General features: G+C 38.4%; 1 protein-coding gene across 1 annotated transcript in view; it reads right to left on the bottom strand.

Moving 5' to 3' along the window:
* The window catches only part of THSD7B (thrombospondin type 1 domain containing 7B), a 1,062,005-nt gene that overhangs the window by 586,144 nt on the left and 458,464 nt on the right, over positions 1–17,397 (bottom strand). Inside the window, exons 6-7 of the mRNA XM_007525013.3 lie at positions 15,363–15,518; positions 1,398–1,595 (exon numbers count right to left, since the gene is read on the bottom strand). Of these exons, the coding sequence (XP_007525075.1) occupies positions 1,398–1,595; positions 15,363–15,518 (354 nt within the window). The remainder of the gene's footprint in view (positions 1–1,397; positions 1,596–15,362; positions 15,519–17,397) is intronic.

Here is a 17,397-nt window from a genome sequence, read left to right as displayed (position 1 = left end):
AGATGCTTCCATGATGCCAACCAGACTTCCCTGGACAGATGACCCCACCACCACAGATATGTCCTGGAGCTTCACCTCCTCAGAGCTCTGCCCCACTATGGAAAGAGAGGGACACTCTGGGAGTATGGATCGACCTGTCAATGCCCATGTTCAGCGGGGAAGCAATTATAGAAGCCAGACTTTCCACTTTCTGCACCCCATAATGACCCTGGATCCATTCTCCAATGGGATTAAAGAAGAGGAAAGCTATCAGGTGAAGGGATGGAATATGGAGCTCTGGTGGTGGGAATTGTACCCCTCTTATCCTATGGTCTTGTCAGTGTTTCCATTTTATAAATAAGTGAATTTAAAAAATAAAAGGGAACTATTATTGCAAAGCACACTGTGTAAATACCATAATAATTAAAACAAGAGGGAAAGGCAGGAGAAGAAAGGAAGTTGGGTGGAAAGGAAAGGGAAGGGCAGAGTAGGGCAGGGAAGAAAAGGGAAGGGGTAAGGAAGGGGAAAGGAGGGGGAGAATGAAAAAGAAAGAAGGATGAGAAAGGAGAAAGTAAATGGGGAAAAAAGGAAAGAAATAAAGAGTCCCATTCCTATATGTCAACTCTGTGTGGATAATATCCTTTCTGAATCCATTATGTTATTTCTTCTGTTCAGTGAATTCCTTCACTCCAAAAGTCAAAATATTTCTTCATTCAACACATCACAAGCATTATAAATGTAACTTTTCATGGCAGAGTTGATTAACAGACATACTCAATATTCTTCCAAGTAACTGACTTTTTTTAAACTGCAGGATAAAGGTTTTTGATATCACTTTTCTCTTATATGTGACATATATTTTCTAAATCACAATTTATTTCAAACAACCATTGTCCTAGAAATGTGTTACTGGAGAGACATTATTGTTAAGAGTTTGTAAATCCTGGTAACATTTAAAAATGCAAATGCTTCTTTAGAAATGTTCAGAGTATATCTAGAACTGATTATAGCCGATGTTATTTAAATTAAATTTACAAAAAATTAATTTGGAGGGAATTACAGTTCTGAAATTATTATTATGATGGTGATTTTTAAAATAATAAAAACATATTGCATATCAATATTCAAGGAAGGCAAATAATCTGTTTTGCAGTAGTAACTATACCTAACAAGATAGTTTTTAATTCTATTTCTCTTGCTAAGTTAGAAATTCCAGAGAAATCTTGAGGCATTTAAGAATAGCCATTCCTTTTGTCATGGCATATACAGCTCCATATTAAGTTGAACTGTACTTTGCATCTTAAACTACTTTATAAAAGTCATTTAAGCATTGACTTAAACACAAATACCCAAGGGGAGAAAAAGGTGTGTTTTTCTCCCATATCATTTAACAACCTTTGTGGTTTTTTGTGTCATACCTTGTTCATTCTGACAGACTGCCTTCAGAATACGATGTCCTGGGCCACACTTTCCATGACCAGGAATGCACAGCCCTTCAGTTGTCAACCATCGATAACACATGGGATCTTCACAAGGAACAGATTCCACTAAGTGAGGGCAATGCCCCTCAGGTCCTGTGGCTTCCATGAGGACATGTCGTCGTCTTATTCTAAAACCTAAAACAACAAAGAGCAAATGTTTCACAGAACCCCACACTTACCCAGCAGTAGAAAAGAAGCAGCATCTACTAAAGAGACAGAACTTTAACTTTAATAGCCATAGCACTTAAAAATGTATTTCTTTCTTTTTCTTCTTCTTCTTCTTCTTCTTCTTCTTCTTCTTCTTCTTCTTCTTCTTCTTATTATTATTATTATTATTATTATTATCTAGAAAGTTGGAAGCAGCAAGAAAGAGAGGAGAGACTGGAGAGTCAGGCAGTAGTGCAGCAGGTTAAGCACATGTGGCACAAAGTGCAAGGGCAACAAAAGGGAAAATAAATAAGTATTAAAAATTTTTTTTTTAAAAAGAGAGACTGGAAAATAATTAGATAAAAAAAAAATAAACTATCCCTGGGAGTTGGGCAGTAGCACAGTGGGTTAAGCGCATATGGCACGGAGCACAAGGACCAGCTAAGAATCCTGGTTTGAGCCCCTGGCTCACCATCTACAGGGGAGTCGCTTCACAGGCAGTGAAGCAGGTCTGCAGGTGTCTATCTATCTCTCCCCGTCTCAGTCTTCCCCTCCTCTCTCCATTTCTCTCTGTCCTAACAACAATGACATCAATAACAACAATAACTACAACAAGGGCAACAAAAGGGAAAATAAAAACTTAAAAAAACAATAAAATAAAATCTTTTAAAAAACTATCCCTGAATATTTTCACAATTTATAATCTGGAGAGATAAGACATCAAATTAAACATTAAGTTACACTGGTCTAAGGGTACCAATCATTTGGTAAAAATAAATTAAGATTCACGAAAAATAGTTTAAGCAGAGATAAATTTATGCTTTAATTTTACTGTTGCCTTTAACATTTTTGTTACTCTGCAGGACAATGAGATATACCTACATTTTGGAGTACACCTTGTACCAAAGCATTCAAAGGTTCCTGCCCTGAGGAGTTTCTGTATCAATTCCTGGAGAACAGCAGGTCTGCATGCCTCAGGAAGATATGGCCACTTAAATTGTACTCCAAACATGCACACAAATGGGCCCATGGACTACTTGTCCATCACCTGGTAGAGTAAACATTTAACCATGTGCAAGGACTCAGATCCCAGCCCTGGTACTCCAAGGTAGCACCCTACTTAAGAGATATTATGATGTTTCTTCTTTTCTTGTCAATTTACTTTCATAAGTAAAAAGAAAATAAGAGAGTTTCAAGAATGCAAGAACTGCACAGGCATGAGTCCTGGAATGCAAAAGTACATACATACATACATACATACTGTGGAACTAGGGTTCAAGTTACCACTAGAATAAAAATGTAAGAAATGAAATGTTTTCCACCAAAGTAAAGGACTCTTGGGGAGGGGCACGCAAAGGGCTTTCAGGTCCTGGTGCATGATGGTGGAGTTGGGCCTGGGTTGGGAGTGATAGTGTTTTGCAGAAAACTGAGAAATTTTACATGTGTATCAACAACTCTATTGACTGTAAACCATAGACCCACCCAATAAAATAAAAGGAAGGAGTGGAGCAGTTCCCAGTAGATAGACAGTGACAATATTTTTTTTTCTCAGATTTTAGAAAGATTCCTTAGTTAAATCATATATTTTTATCACCATCCCTCAAATATTTATAAAGAGTTGCAGCATTATTATTGAAAAGTGATCACTTACTGTGTAGGCAGCTCCGTGTCCACTCTAACTAAACTAAGAAAATTCTGAGGGCTGACAAGGTAGCTCACCTTGATAGTGTGCTTACTTTGCTCTACATGTGACCCTGGTTTGAGCCACTACTGCACTGGAGGAAACTTCAGTGCCATGGTATCTTTCCCTCTCTCCCTTTGTCTCTTTGTCTCTGTATCTGAAAAATGTCCATCTGGAGTATATTATCACCTTGGTGATAAACAAACAAACAAAAATGAAGTTCTGAATAATTATATGTAATTATTGTTTATATAGCTTCTTAAGAAACAATTTATTGATTAGACAAAGAATGCATGTTGATACAAAAGTAGTGCATCAAGACAATAAAACATGTTTAGACAATAAAACATGTTTAAAAAAAGATTAAGGGAGTCCGGCGGTAGCGCAGCGGGTTAAGCGCAGGTGGCGCTAAGCACAAGGACCAGCGGAAGGATCCCGGTTCGAGCCCCCGGCTCCCCACCTGCAGGAGAGTCACTTCACAGGCGGTGAAGCAGGTCTGCAGGTGTCTATCTTTCTCTCCCCCTCTCTGTCTTCCCCTTCTCTCTCAATTTCTCTCTGTCCTATCCAACAACAATGACATCAATAATAACTACAACAATAAAAAAACAACAACAAGGGCAACAAAAAGAATAAATAAATAAATAAATTTAAAAAAAAAAGATTAAAAAGGGCAGAGGGGAGATAGTATAATGGTTATGCAAACAGACTCTCATGCCTGAGGCTCCAAAATCCCAGGTTCAATCCCCTGCTGGACCACCATAAGCCAGAGCTGAACAGTGCTCTGGTTAAAATCAATCAATCAATCAATTAATTAATTAATTAATTAATTTTTAAAAAGGGTTAAAAATACAAAACAAGAGCATCTATCTAAAATCAAGAATTGTATATTTTTCACATGAACTAGAGAGCTCCATACAGAAATGAAGTACGTGAGTTAATGTCTTTCACCAATAAAAAATAATGAATTGTACAATTGCAAATTAAAAGTGCAAAGTCAGCATCACAGGTGACAAGTCATACAGACACAAGAAAGAGCATAGGGAAGGGTGGAATCTATGGTGAAGCAAGGTGTGTGTTTGCCCTAAAATGACTGATAATCACTCAGCTTCTGATTATTAGTAAGAAGCTTCTGATCATTAGTAACACTCAGAACTGTTATTAGTAAGAAGCATGGATGCTTTTATATGTACGCTTTCTGTGTTAAAATTACAAGAAACTAGCTTATGTTTTTAAAAACAGAAGATGAAACTTTAAAACAAAAAGTTACTGAAAATCAAATATAATATGTTAAGTCTGTGAGTTTTTAGATTCTGGTCCTATGATCCTTTCTTACAGAAATGCCTGCCTTCAAAGGATCTTAAGTAATTTATATTCTATTCAGTAATACTTGAAATACAATTTACTGAGTTAATTCATTTCATCCCCACCTCTCCCTCTCTCCACATTCAGGGTTATTGCTAGGGCTTGGTATTATAAATCCACTGCTCCTGGTGGCCATTTTCTTTTCCATTTTATTGGATAGGACAGAAAGAAATTGAGAGGAAAGGGGAGATAGAGAGGGAGAGAGCAAAACAAGATGCCTGCTGACCTGCTTCACTGCTTGTGAAGCGACCCCCCTGCAGGTGGGCAACTGGGGGCTGGAACCTGAATCTTTACACAGGTCTTTATCTTAGTACTATGTACACTTAACTGGTGCACCACTTATTTTTACCCCCCCACCCCCTGATTTCTTATTTTGTAATGAAATTAATCTTATTGTAGGATAATACTTCAACAACTATTATGCATTAGCCTTTAAGAAGTAAATAACAATGAAGAAGCTATTGTAGAAGCATAGTGAGGTCAAGTATATTACAGTAGATCTTAACCCTTGGCTTTTCATAGAAAAACAAACTACCAATTAACTTGGTTGCAATAATTACTGCTGCATTTTAAAGTATTTCTAAGACCAGAAGAAACCCTTTCCATTCCCCTTAAGATCCTTATTTCTCCTCATCCTGGAGCCTCTATGACTATGCCCATATTTCTTGATGTTTCTATTGTTTTTTCTTTTACTGTCATACCATCTCTGTCCACCTCAGCTAAAGCCAATGCTCCCAGTGCTGCAATGCCACTTTATGCTGCTACTGACTTGTTACTGTGGGTTGTCACCAGAGAAGCCAAGCCCAAGATGGCAACTTCCTAAATCTTCTAATCTGGCAAGATCTTTCCTAACACATAGAACTACCTAGTTCCATTTCTGATGACACATTACTAACAAAATAGCAGGTACTAGATACAGGCTAGGACCTAGGTTACTGGGTACAGGTGTACATATATCCATAAAAAAGGGACAATTATATAACTCAAAGTGAAAGTGCTTAATAGTCTTCTGTGGAGGGGCAGGGTGGATTGAATGTCTCAAACTTGTTGCTGCATAGACCATAACTCTGAATATAGGTTCCTTCAGTCTTAAAACTTCAAATTTGTAATCAGAGTGAATTTTAACAGTGGTATCAAATTGTTAATACTTCTCTAATAATGACTTCTTTGAAATATTAAATCACCTATAAGCTTAAACTAGGGAGAACAGAAGTAACTGGTGACATTACTTTATAAGATACAGCTATATGTAAATAGCATAAAAGTGTTGGTCTGCTTCTAAATTCTGCTTCTAAGACCCCTTCTGTTGCACTGCTTGATGCTGTGATCTATTTACATAATCACTGTTTTGAGACCTCCACTGTTTTAATCGCCACTGGTTCACAAGCTTTTTCCTTCTCCCCACCCCCTATCCTACGTACATCCTCTTCTGACCAGACACTTCTGCCTCAGGAGATATATAGGACAGAATTGTGATTAGAGATTAGATTGTTGAACTGCATCCCCGATCATCAATAAAGATTGAACTGCATTCCCAGCTCAGCCATGAGTCCCTGGTCGTCTCTCTCCCACCTGAGAAGCTAGCCCGGCAAAAAGGACATAAATTACAGTGAGGTGATGATACAGAAAATACTAACAATGGGATTTTCAAAGTTAACCCTATTGCCAAATAATTTGGTTATAGCAATAACTATCTAGTGTCTCCTTAAACCCTAAGACAGCAGAAACCTTCCCCATTCTCTACAAAACCCTTATTTCCCTCAGTCCTGGCACCTCGGGGGATGGAGCTCACTTTCCTGCATGCTTCTCTCAATTCATAGCAATTGATACTGCATCTGCTGATCCCAACCTATTCAATGCAACCTGTACAACCTTGACATGTTTCACTTCTGATCCTTTCCAGAGGCTTCAGGTGTGGAATGTCAACCTGTCAGCTTCATTATTCTAGTGAGACTTTTTCTAGCTCATAGGAATCCTTAATTCCATTTTGGGGGGCCAGGTGGTGGCGCACGTTGTTGAGCAGAAGTGTTACAATGCGCAAGGGCCCTGGTTTGAGCCCCTGGTCCCCACCTGCAGAGGAAAGCTTCACAAGTGGTAAAACAGGGCTGCCCGTGTCTCTTTGTCTCTCTCCCTCTCTACCACCCCCTTCCCTCTCAATTTCTGGCTGTCTCTATCCAGCAAATAAAGACAATTAAAAAAAAATTTTTTAATTCCATTTTGGGTGGTCCACTTCCTAACAAATCCTCAGAACCTAGATACAGACCAGGGCCCAGGAGACAGAGCTTATGTACACATGTATCCATAAGTTCGGGGTGGGGGGGTGGGGTATATACCTTAAAGCAAAAGTGAATAAAAGTCTACAGTGAGTCAATAAATGCAGCAACAAAAGACATATCTATGTATGTATATTAATATGTATTCAAAAAGACTCTTGTTTCTGTACTTAATCCCTGTGACTGTTGGGATTAGTCAGTGGCTGATTTTAAATATAAGAAGTTCTCAGGCTCGCAATCACCTTATCAAAGCTTCTTATTATTTTATATTCATGGCAGGTTGTAAACTAATGATGATCCCGTAAGATAACATCCCTGTAGGAATTGTGGTTGATTTCTCAAGAGTTGGGATCTAAAATTCAATCTTATAAAGCTGAAATTCTTTGATTCCCAGTAGTTAAACAATAGCCCTTGATGCTGTCAAGGAAACAGAAATATAATAGGCTTCTGTCATATGTGTTTAATCTGTTGGTTATTGCTTCAGGCTTGTCCCAATGGAATTAGTGAAGAGACAAAGAGTTGTTTATGGATCACTCTGTAGGTATTCACATGGGTACTTATGAATCACTAGCACATGAAAAAGATATAGTCCGCAAGCAAACTCTGATCTCCCTTTTTGAATCTCCTTTAAGTTTCCCCTTGCTTCAATTAAAAACAAACTCAATGCTAACCGCTGTCTTGCCACTTGTGCTATTTCTCCATCTTCTCTCCTAAACGCTGTATTTACTCTATCCTAACCATCTATAATATACACAAAACTAGCAGAAAATATATCAGACCCTTGAGTTCATAGAAAAAAAGCACTGCAACTACTACTTCCATAGTTAATATTAACTATTAACTATTAATGAAAGAGGTACTGGTTCGAGGTTAGAAAATAATTAAAAGTCTGTCTTGCTCCCCAGTGCACCATTTAATCTGCACATCTATAGTTTAAGGAAATGGTCTGTGGCACTGGTCATTTTCACTACCTAAAGTGAGGGCAGAGAATATTGTACATAAGAGCTGGTTGGTTTTAATTCTTTACTGTAGACAGAAAGACCTCATCTGAATTTCATGGGTATTTGCTTAGTCAGCAATGCCTTAGCAGAAATATTAAATGTGGTTTAGCCTTAGTTTTTACAGATGTGAGATGGAAATAGTAGCTTATGGAAGAATCGTGTGCACTTGTTAAATTAGGATAATATAAAGAAGGTGGCTTAAATAATTTGCAATGTTTGTATAGGATACATGCTTAATTAATGCATGTACCTTTTTCCTGAGTGGATTATATACTCCATGTAGGAAGAACTATATTTTATGTCACCCTGAGACTTTCCACAATACATTGCAGTGATCTACATATGGCAGTTAATGTTTCCTAAATGATAATACCTGGTTAAAATGGAACTTTGTAAGTGCTCCAGTTGCTGTGAAGTTGGTACTTAGATATCTTTCAGAATAGAAGCCCCCAGGAAAAAAATCTGATGTCTATTGCAGGTTTGAGCATTGCTGTGTGATTAAAGTTAAGTACTAACAAGAGAATTCAAGGTTTTTGTTTTATGTTGAGCTCATGCTGTGATCAGATCCTAGTTAGAGTTAGGACAAGGGCACTTACAAATTACAGACTAAAAGAATTTATTGACTGAGAAGAGACAACATATAGATTTATGGTGAGATGAATGCAACTTGATTTATAAAGGAAAAGTGAACATGCTCTCAATGGCATTAAGCTCTAAATCATAGGACACCCACAATCACTAGTAAATAGAACTAGTTAATTGAGTCAGTAACCAGAGAGTATAATCATGGAGAACCAGATCAGGCTTTGTTCAATGACATAAACCAAGCAAGAACAATTATGTTGATAGATAAGCCATAGGCATTACATGTAAGAATAGAGGTCATCTGTACTATTGGGCACTGAGAGCTAAGGGGTCATTATGTTTGGTATTAGTCAAGTTTTCTCATGCTAGCTGTCAACCTACAATAATTTCTATTTTAAATTTTATTATAGGCAATAATGATTTACAAAATTATAAGAGAACAGGGGTATAATTCTGCACCCTTCCTACCACCAGAGTTCTGAAAGAGTGGTAAAGCAATGTTGCAGGTGTGTCTCTTTCGCCCTCTCTATCTCCCATACCCTCTCAATTTCTGACTGTCTCCATGCAATAAATAAAGATAATCAAAAAATCTAAAAAAGAGAAACAGATTTATGAATATGATGTTTTGAATTTGATGACTGATACCTATCTAATATGCCAGAGTGGTGCTTCAGTTCTTTTTTTTTTTTCTGTGTGTTTCCCTTTCTCTCATAAAAAAAAAACAACTATTTTTAAACAGAACAAATCTCTTTTTGTAGGATCAGACTGTGTCAGGCATTAAGCCAGCTCCCCACTCCACCCTGTATTCCTGATACTCTGGCCTATTTACATAATCATTGTTTTGCCTGAAAGATCCCCACCCATTCCTTTCTTTTGATTTATCTTCTTTCTACCTTGAGACCCTCCCTGCCTGCAGGGTAACATTAATCCCACCAGTTAAAACCCTCTCAACAGTTGCTATGGAAGTTTCTACCTTCCCAGCCCACTTCTGCCTTTCTCCGCCCCCTTTTCTAGCCATTTCCATTTCCGACTTGCCACTTTCAGTTCTATCCTATAAAAGCGTTGTCTCTCTGATCAATACATTGCATTACCACTCTGCCACAAGTTCAAGACTCTCTCTCCTGCGTCACGGAGTGAGTAGCAGCCCAGGCTGGCTCCAGTCAAGTTCTCCCCTACTCAGAGAGCACGCACCTGGGAAGAAGCACCCCCACACTAGCTCAGCAAGACTGAGGTGAGAAGCCCCACCCACATTGCTAGGTAATGTTAGGTAGAAAAATGCAAGGCATGTTTGTTATTCACTTCTGGGCATACTATTATATAAATGCTTCCCTAGAGAAGTGAGAATTTTTGTTTTTATTGTCTTGCTAAAACTTGCCTGAACTACCTGCCTATAATGCCCCTTGGGACGAATTTAAAAAATGGAACTTTCTCTCTAGGGAAATGATTCTGCTTCTATATGGAGTTCAAGCATGTTATGATGCCAATAATTAATCTTCTTGTTATTTCCACTGACTTGGGAACATCAGGTCTGAAATGTGTTCAGTCTGGGTCTGTTCCATGTTCTGACCTAGCTCACCAAAGTCACTGACCGGCACAGACAAAATGTAGTTTAGAATTCCACAGAGGCTGAGGTACAGGAGCTAATGCATTAACCATTGCAAATCTCTGGGATGTAAACCACAGTGTTGAGCTTCATATATGAATTTCCTACCCTAAAGAAATGCAATAAGCATAGGTGCAGGAGTCTAAGACAGTCAAACTTGTGTGTGTGTGTGTGTGTGTGTGTGTGTGTGTGTGTGTGTGTGTGTGTGTGTGTTAAAGGTAAGTAAGTAATCAAACGCCAGAAACAGAAAGACAACATATTTGGTAAGTTGCAGATAATCCTTTTTCCTCTCACTAGTCTTTCTCCTAGTCACTGTATTATCGCCATTTCCACAGGTTAAAAAAAGAGAGTAGGAACGAATGGAGAATGCTTCATTATTGATTATATGTGATTACTATACAAGTTAAATTCATGTAACTGTTGTACTGAGGCAGGTGTCCTTCAGGCAGGAATCCACTGAGATATGTTGCTGAAAGCCATTCGAGAACATCAGAAAATCAGTTGTTGTACACAGCCTTCACACCTTCCATCAGGCCTGTGACAGGTGGGCAAAGGGAACAGTGCTCAACAGGCTGGTACTTGCAAGTGAAGCTAGGATGCATTTGAGAGGAATTTAAATCAGATCAGGCTTTATCATCCCTTGTTTCATCTTTGATATATACTCCCAAAGAGTTGTAATTAGTGATATATGAAAGAAGGGGCAGGTGGTGGCGCACCTGGCTAAGCATACACATTATGGTGTGCCAGGATCTAGGTTCAAGCCCCTGGTCCCTATCTGTAGGGGAAAAGCTTCCCTAGTGATGAAACAAGGCTGCAGGTGTCTCTCTGTCTCTGTTCCTTTCTATCTCCCTCTTTCAGTTTTCTCTGTATACATTAATAAATAAAACATGTTTTTAAAAAGAGAGATAATATGAAACAGAAATGATCTGAAAAGTCATTGGTGGACAAAATTTACACGAGTATAGTACATTAAAATTTATTTTCCAGGGAATTGGTTGGTAGCGCAGTGGGTTAAGCACACATGGCGCAAAGCACAAGGACCTGCTAAGGATCCCGGTTCGAGCCCCTGGCTCCCCACCTGCAGGGGAGTCGCTTCACAGGCGGTGAAGCAGGTCTGCAGGTGTCTGTCTTTCTCTCCCCCTCTCTGTCTTACCCCTCCTCTCCCCATTTCTCTCTGTCCTAACAACGATGACAATGATGACTTCAACTGCAAGTGCAACAAAAGGGAAAATAAATAAATAAATATTAAAAAATAAAGATTTATTTTCCAAACAGAGACATAGTTTTATATGACATCTTTTTCCCTCTGAGACATCTTCTAGGACATCAAACTTGTCCACAGAAGCTGTTCTACAGAGGATTTTGATGGAGTCTTTCAGGTATGATGATACAGTATAGATATAACTGCTTATGTGGTAGGAGGTAGAGGATTCCTCCCTTCTTCCAATTCCTTGCAAACTTAGTACTTAAGTTCCTAGAGATTCACCGAAATGCATGTTTTGAAAAGGAGAACCCATGACTACTACTATGAAACTGTTATGAAGACCACACTTATGCTCTGAAACACTGATTGTTTTAGATAATATATAATAATGGGAGACCATTCTAGTTTTCCACATGCTTATAGAGAAATAAGCTTTTAATGAGAAGTTTATACAATAATGTCTCTTTGTAATAGGTAATATGTATTCAAAAAGACTCTTGTTTCTGTACTTATCCTTGCACATAGTAACACATGAGTTCAACCAGGTGTGCCACCACCTGGCCCCATAAATCCATTTCTCTAGCCAGTGCTGTACCTTGTGGGTCACAGAGACTAATTTTTGTGAATTCCTACATCACCACCCAAACTCTGCTAGGGTCAGAATTAGTTGATACCTCAGATGAAAATTTCTACCATCTCATTCATTTCTTTAGTTCAAATACTGAGTCTTTCTTTGAAAAAAAAATGTATTGTTTGGGAAGAATGTTATCTAAGTTCCTTGGGACTTTTAGGTTAGTATTGGACTTCTAGGTTAGTACTGCAACATTTTCCTTCTCTCATCAAGCCATAGTCTATGTTCCCTCTCTCCAAGGTGATACATAGGGATTAAGTCATATACCAGGTACCAAGTCGTATCTTCTACATAACTCTGTGCAATTTATGGTCTTCTCATGTTTTCTATATCTTCACATGACACTCTCCATGCATATTGTTGAATCCAAAGCTCACATAAGTGTTTCAGCTATTGCCATAGGCCTACCCTAATTCAAAATGGCCTTTCACTTAGTGAATTGCCTATTAGATCAGCTGTGGACTCTATAACTTTGAAAGCAATGGAAGGTGACTCTCAAGGCAGCAAGATCGTGCCAGCATGGATCATCAGCGACAGAGAGGCTGAGGTGGGGAACCATGCTTATGCCCAATAAGTTCTCTAGATAGATGTAGAAAAAGGGGTACACAGCACAGCTTTTAGTAATTGAATGACAGAAAAAAATAATAATGCAGGAGTCGGGCGGTAGCTCAGTAGGTTAAACGCACATGGTACGAAGCGCAAGGACTGGTGGAAGGATCCTGGTTCGAGCCCCCGGCTCCCCACCTGCAGGGGAGTCACTTCACAGGCGGTGAAGTGATCTTTCTCTCTCCCTCTCTGTCTTCCCCTCACCTTTTCATTTCTCTCTGTCCTATCTAACAACGACGACATCAACAACAACAATAACTACAACAATAAAATAAGGAAGGCATCAAAAGAGAACAAATCAATTTGAAAAAAAAAACAGTAATGCAAACATGCACAAGTAACATACATCACGAAATCCAGGGGTCTCCAATAGGCAATATCATGTCAATGTGTCATAAATAAACCTTGCTACCCAAAAACAAATGTATAAGGGACAATAGAGCTCAGAAAAATCTTTCTAGTTCAGGGTTATTCTGAAAAATACATACATCCTTCTGAAAATGGACAAAGTAGTAATCAGTGAAGGAGAGAGAACACAAACATATCAAGAGAAGAAGCACAATGCTTATAAGTTATTCTAATCGCCAGCAGAATGGTCCCAGCAGATATTAGCAAAACAGATAAGTAGGGATGAGAGAGAGAGACAGGCTCACCAAGGTTCTTAAACACCCACATCATGGAACTTCCCTAGGAGACAATGGCACTGAACTGCCAATTCTAAGGACTCAGTTTTGGGGCAATAAAAAGAGATCAGCAGGCTGCACGGGGAAAACTTCACAAGCGGTGAAGCAGAGCTGCAATTGTCTCTGTCTCCATCTCTATCTCCCCTGCCCTCTTGATTTCTGACTGTCTCTATCTAACTAAGAAATAAAGATAATAAAGAAAAAGGTAAGCGGGGGGGTTGAGAGACAGTGCAGCAGGTTAAGCTAAGCACAGGGACCGGCATAAGGATCCGTTTGAGCCCCTGGCTCCCCACCTGCAGGGGTCACTTCACAGGCGGTGAAGCAGGTCTGCAGGTGTCTATCTTTCTCTTCCCCTCTCTGTCTTCCCCTCCTCTCTCCATTTCTCTCTGTCCTATCCAACAACAATTACATCAATAACAACAATAATAATAATAACCACAGGAGTGATAAAACAACAAGGGAAAAAGAAAATAGTCTCGAGGAGCAGTGGATTCGTGGTGCAGGCACTGAGCCCCAGCAATAACTGTGGAGGCAAATATATATATTCAGCATAGTGGCCAAGAACTTGCTTAACTGATAAAACACAGGACTTGCATGTCTAGAGCTCCCAGTCTCACCCTCCTCACTGTGTGGACTGGAGTGGTACCCTGGAGGCACTATAAAATTTATCATTTCCTTCTACCTCTCTGCCACATGTCATGAGCAGAAGAAATTCCATCATTACAGTCAGACCATGACTTTCAGGTAAACAACAGATGCTAATATAGATGCCCACACTAAGAAAAGTGTCATGTAATTTGCATAAAAATAAGAATGAATCCCATTAAGAAAATGAGTTCTTTGGCAAAATTCATAAAGACAGATTTGAAGGACTTGTCAGAGAGGGAAATAAGAGAAGTTACGTCATACTAATGTTTAAAGAAATTAGATGTTCTGTGGGGAGAGGAGAAGAACATAATTACTATGCAAAGAGACTCATGCCTGATGCTCCAAAGTCCTTGGTTCAAACTGCCAGGGCACCATAATCTAGAGCTGAAAAGTATTCTGGTTAAAAAAATAATAACAACAAGAAAAGGAATTAATGCTTAACACACAAAACAGTTTCAAAATAAAGAGATACAGAAACTTAAAGTGCTTTTCATCAAAGAGAATAATGTTTGAAGAAAATTCAAAACAGGGATACAGGGTATGAAGAGCACAGTGAATAAATATACATTAAGGCCTTTTTCTATTTTTTTTTTGCAAGTTCGTTCATTTCACTTCTCGATATCCCATATATAAGAAGACTATGCTGCAATATCCTTTCACTCCATTACTCATTACACTAAGCATCAGCACCTCCGCCATATCCACTTTGTTTTGAAAGGCAGACTTTCATCTCTTTTAATTGCAGAATAGGATACCTTTGTATAGCCCTAAAATCTTAGAGTAATGTAAACTCAATTTAACCTAGCATTTGGAGTGTCCTTGGGCTTCATTTCCCCTTTTGTGAAATAAGTATTTTAGTGCTGTGGCTTAAAGGAACAAAATGTCAATATAAACTGAAAGGTCAATGAAAGAGAGATCAAGGTGTTATCATGAGTGAATTTTTGAAGATGGGTATGTACATTTTAACAGCAAAATAAGGGGAAGAATATAACAGAGGTCTGTAAAATTTAGCAAGCACACAATGTTTGAAGATTTCACTTTAGGCCTGAGGATAACATCAAAAAGTAAGCAACATACATAAATGTCCCTCAAAGATCTGAATTGGGCACAGCATAAAATTCAGCATATAGAAATCTGAAAAGAGACATTTAAGATAGTTGTTTCCTGATAACAGAAATCATGTCTACTTATTCTGATATAATGATTATATATGTATATGTATTCACATTATTTTGAATAATAGATCCTTCACCAGTTATAAAACTAGCTGGAAGGTGAAATCAAAGTTGGATTCTGTGCACCACAGAAATTCCCCCAGTGGTCTCCCTAATAATTGAATGTTATCAGGCTTGAGCTGGTTATCTAAATTTTGCAGACAAATATTGTCTTAGGCTTAGTTGGCTACTCAGCTAATAAATGAAAATAGAATAAATGTGTATACACTGGGCATAACTGGCACACACAAACAAGACACTCACCTTTTCTCCCCTGAGGATCATGACAGTCTTCATGGAGACACAGGCCCCAGGCTGACCAGGAAGACACAATGCAGTCTGTAGAGCAAGGGACACTGCAGAGCTGAGAGGCTGGGGGGGCAGGTCCTAAGCATAGTTCCTTTTCCACTGGTCTAGAAACTGAAGGACAAGAAAACATAATCATAATTGCCCATGGCACATTCTTTAGATGTTCATAGAATTGATTCTTTTGTGTGTCCTCCTTACCCACATCACCTTTCTGGTGAAAAAGAAAGTATCTATGCAAACAAAATACTCATACTCTCTGAAAAGTACTGTACAACTCTACATCACTATCATTTTGGGTGAGAAAAGGCAAAACAAGACAGAGACAGAGGGCACAGTTTCCTGCTTCATAGACTATTTGCTAGGAATCCAAGAGAGACTAGAAATATAGATACAAATTACCTAGAGTTATGATTTTCAGAAAATTAAATAGCTTAGTGAAGGTTCAAAATGAGTCTATCTAGACTATATAAATGACTGGGTTGCTGCGAGAAAATCAGAATCAAATCTCTGAGGTGGGTGTTTAGCATAACCAATCTACTCCTTTTACTCCCCCGAGGGGTGGAGCTTGCTAAGACACAGAGAAAAATAAGTTTCTTGGGATAAAAAGAAAAATCACATTTCAACACTGCAGAACTTAGCCCCGGGCAGTCCGTTTGATTAGTGAGGCTTCCCAGAGGAATACCAGTGTCAGAGGTGTCTGGGGCTGGGATGCCAGACTAGAAGAGCCCTCTTAGGTGTATCTGCACACAAGCAGCCCAAAGCAGGTCGGTTTAGAATCATGGTGGCATTCACTGTCTTCTCTAGACAGATCTATCTTTTGCAAAAGGAAAATACCCAGATGAAGGAAGAGTCTAATCCCCATGCAGATCACAATGGAAATAAGAGAAGGGATAGAAATACCTGAAGCACCACAGTGAAAGAACAATCAACTGCCTAAATATACTTGCTTAGAGTGACACCATATTAGGACAGTTTGGGAACAATTAAGAGTTTTTGAGACAATGGTGTAAGTTCAGACAGCTTTCTCTCATGGAATAACTTGCATCATTGTCTAAATGTTTACATATGTTGTTTTACCTAATTAAACAGATTACAAACACCACACAACACTAACATGAAAGAACTAGATGAAAGCTCACATCAGTTACTTTGATAGCTCACACTGTACATGAAGTACAGCCTAAATCTACTAAAGATGGCAATAACTCAATGCTCTTACCGGCAGACTTAGAACATAAAGCAAGACAATAACAATACTAAAAATACTATCAAGAAGCTGTATTCCACAGGGAGAAAATATTTTTAATGCGTAATGGGACAATTTCAGATGATTATAAGAGTAAATTAGGATAGTTGATATATATATATATATATATATATATATATATATATATATATATATTGAACTTAAAATAAAAAATAGTGCAAAACAGGATTTTCAGTCTACACATCAAAGTTGAAAGACTGTGGCTAGAAAGCTCAACAGGTAGAGTGTTTACATTGTGATGTGTGTGTGCCCAGCTTCAAATCATGGAACTACATAGGAGGTACAATAGCACCAAAAGAAACTTTAGTGGTGTACTATCTCTCACATCTCCCTTTCCCTGTCTTCAATGTGAGTAGAAAAGCAGCCAGGATTAGTGAAGTTGTGCATGTTCAAGGTCACAGATCTGGACATAAAAATAAATAAATATAGATAGATATAGATATAAATATAGATATAAATATAGATATAAATATAGATATAAATATAAATATATAGCAAGCCAGCTGAAGGTGCTAGAAAAGGGAAGAGGAAAAAGTACATTGTGAGAAAGTAAAAGGGTTTAATGGGCAGATAGTGGGCAAACAGAGATTATATCAGTGGGGTAAGGAAATTGTAGTGACCAGGATTAGGGAAACACAAATGACTTAGAGGGCTTCGGGCACAGAATGCCTTGTAAAATGAAGAAAAGTTCCATGAGAAGACACCCAAGGTAACTACTCATGA

Source organism: Erinaceus europaeus, chromosome 18 (assembly GCF_950295315.1).
Source record: "Erinaceus europaeus chromosome 18, mEriEur2.1, whole genome shotgun sequence".
NCBI lineage: Eukaryota > Metazoa > Chordata > Mammalia > Eulipotyphla > Erinaceidae > Erinaceus > Erinaceus europaeus.
This window is presented reverse-complemented; position numbering and strand designations above follow the sequence as displayed.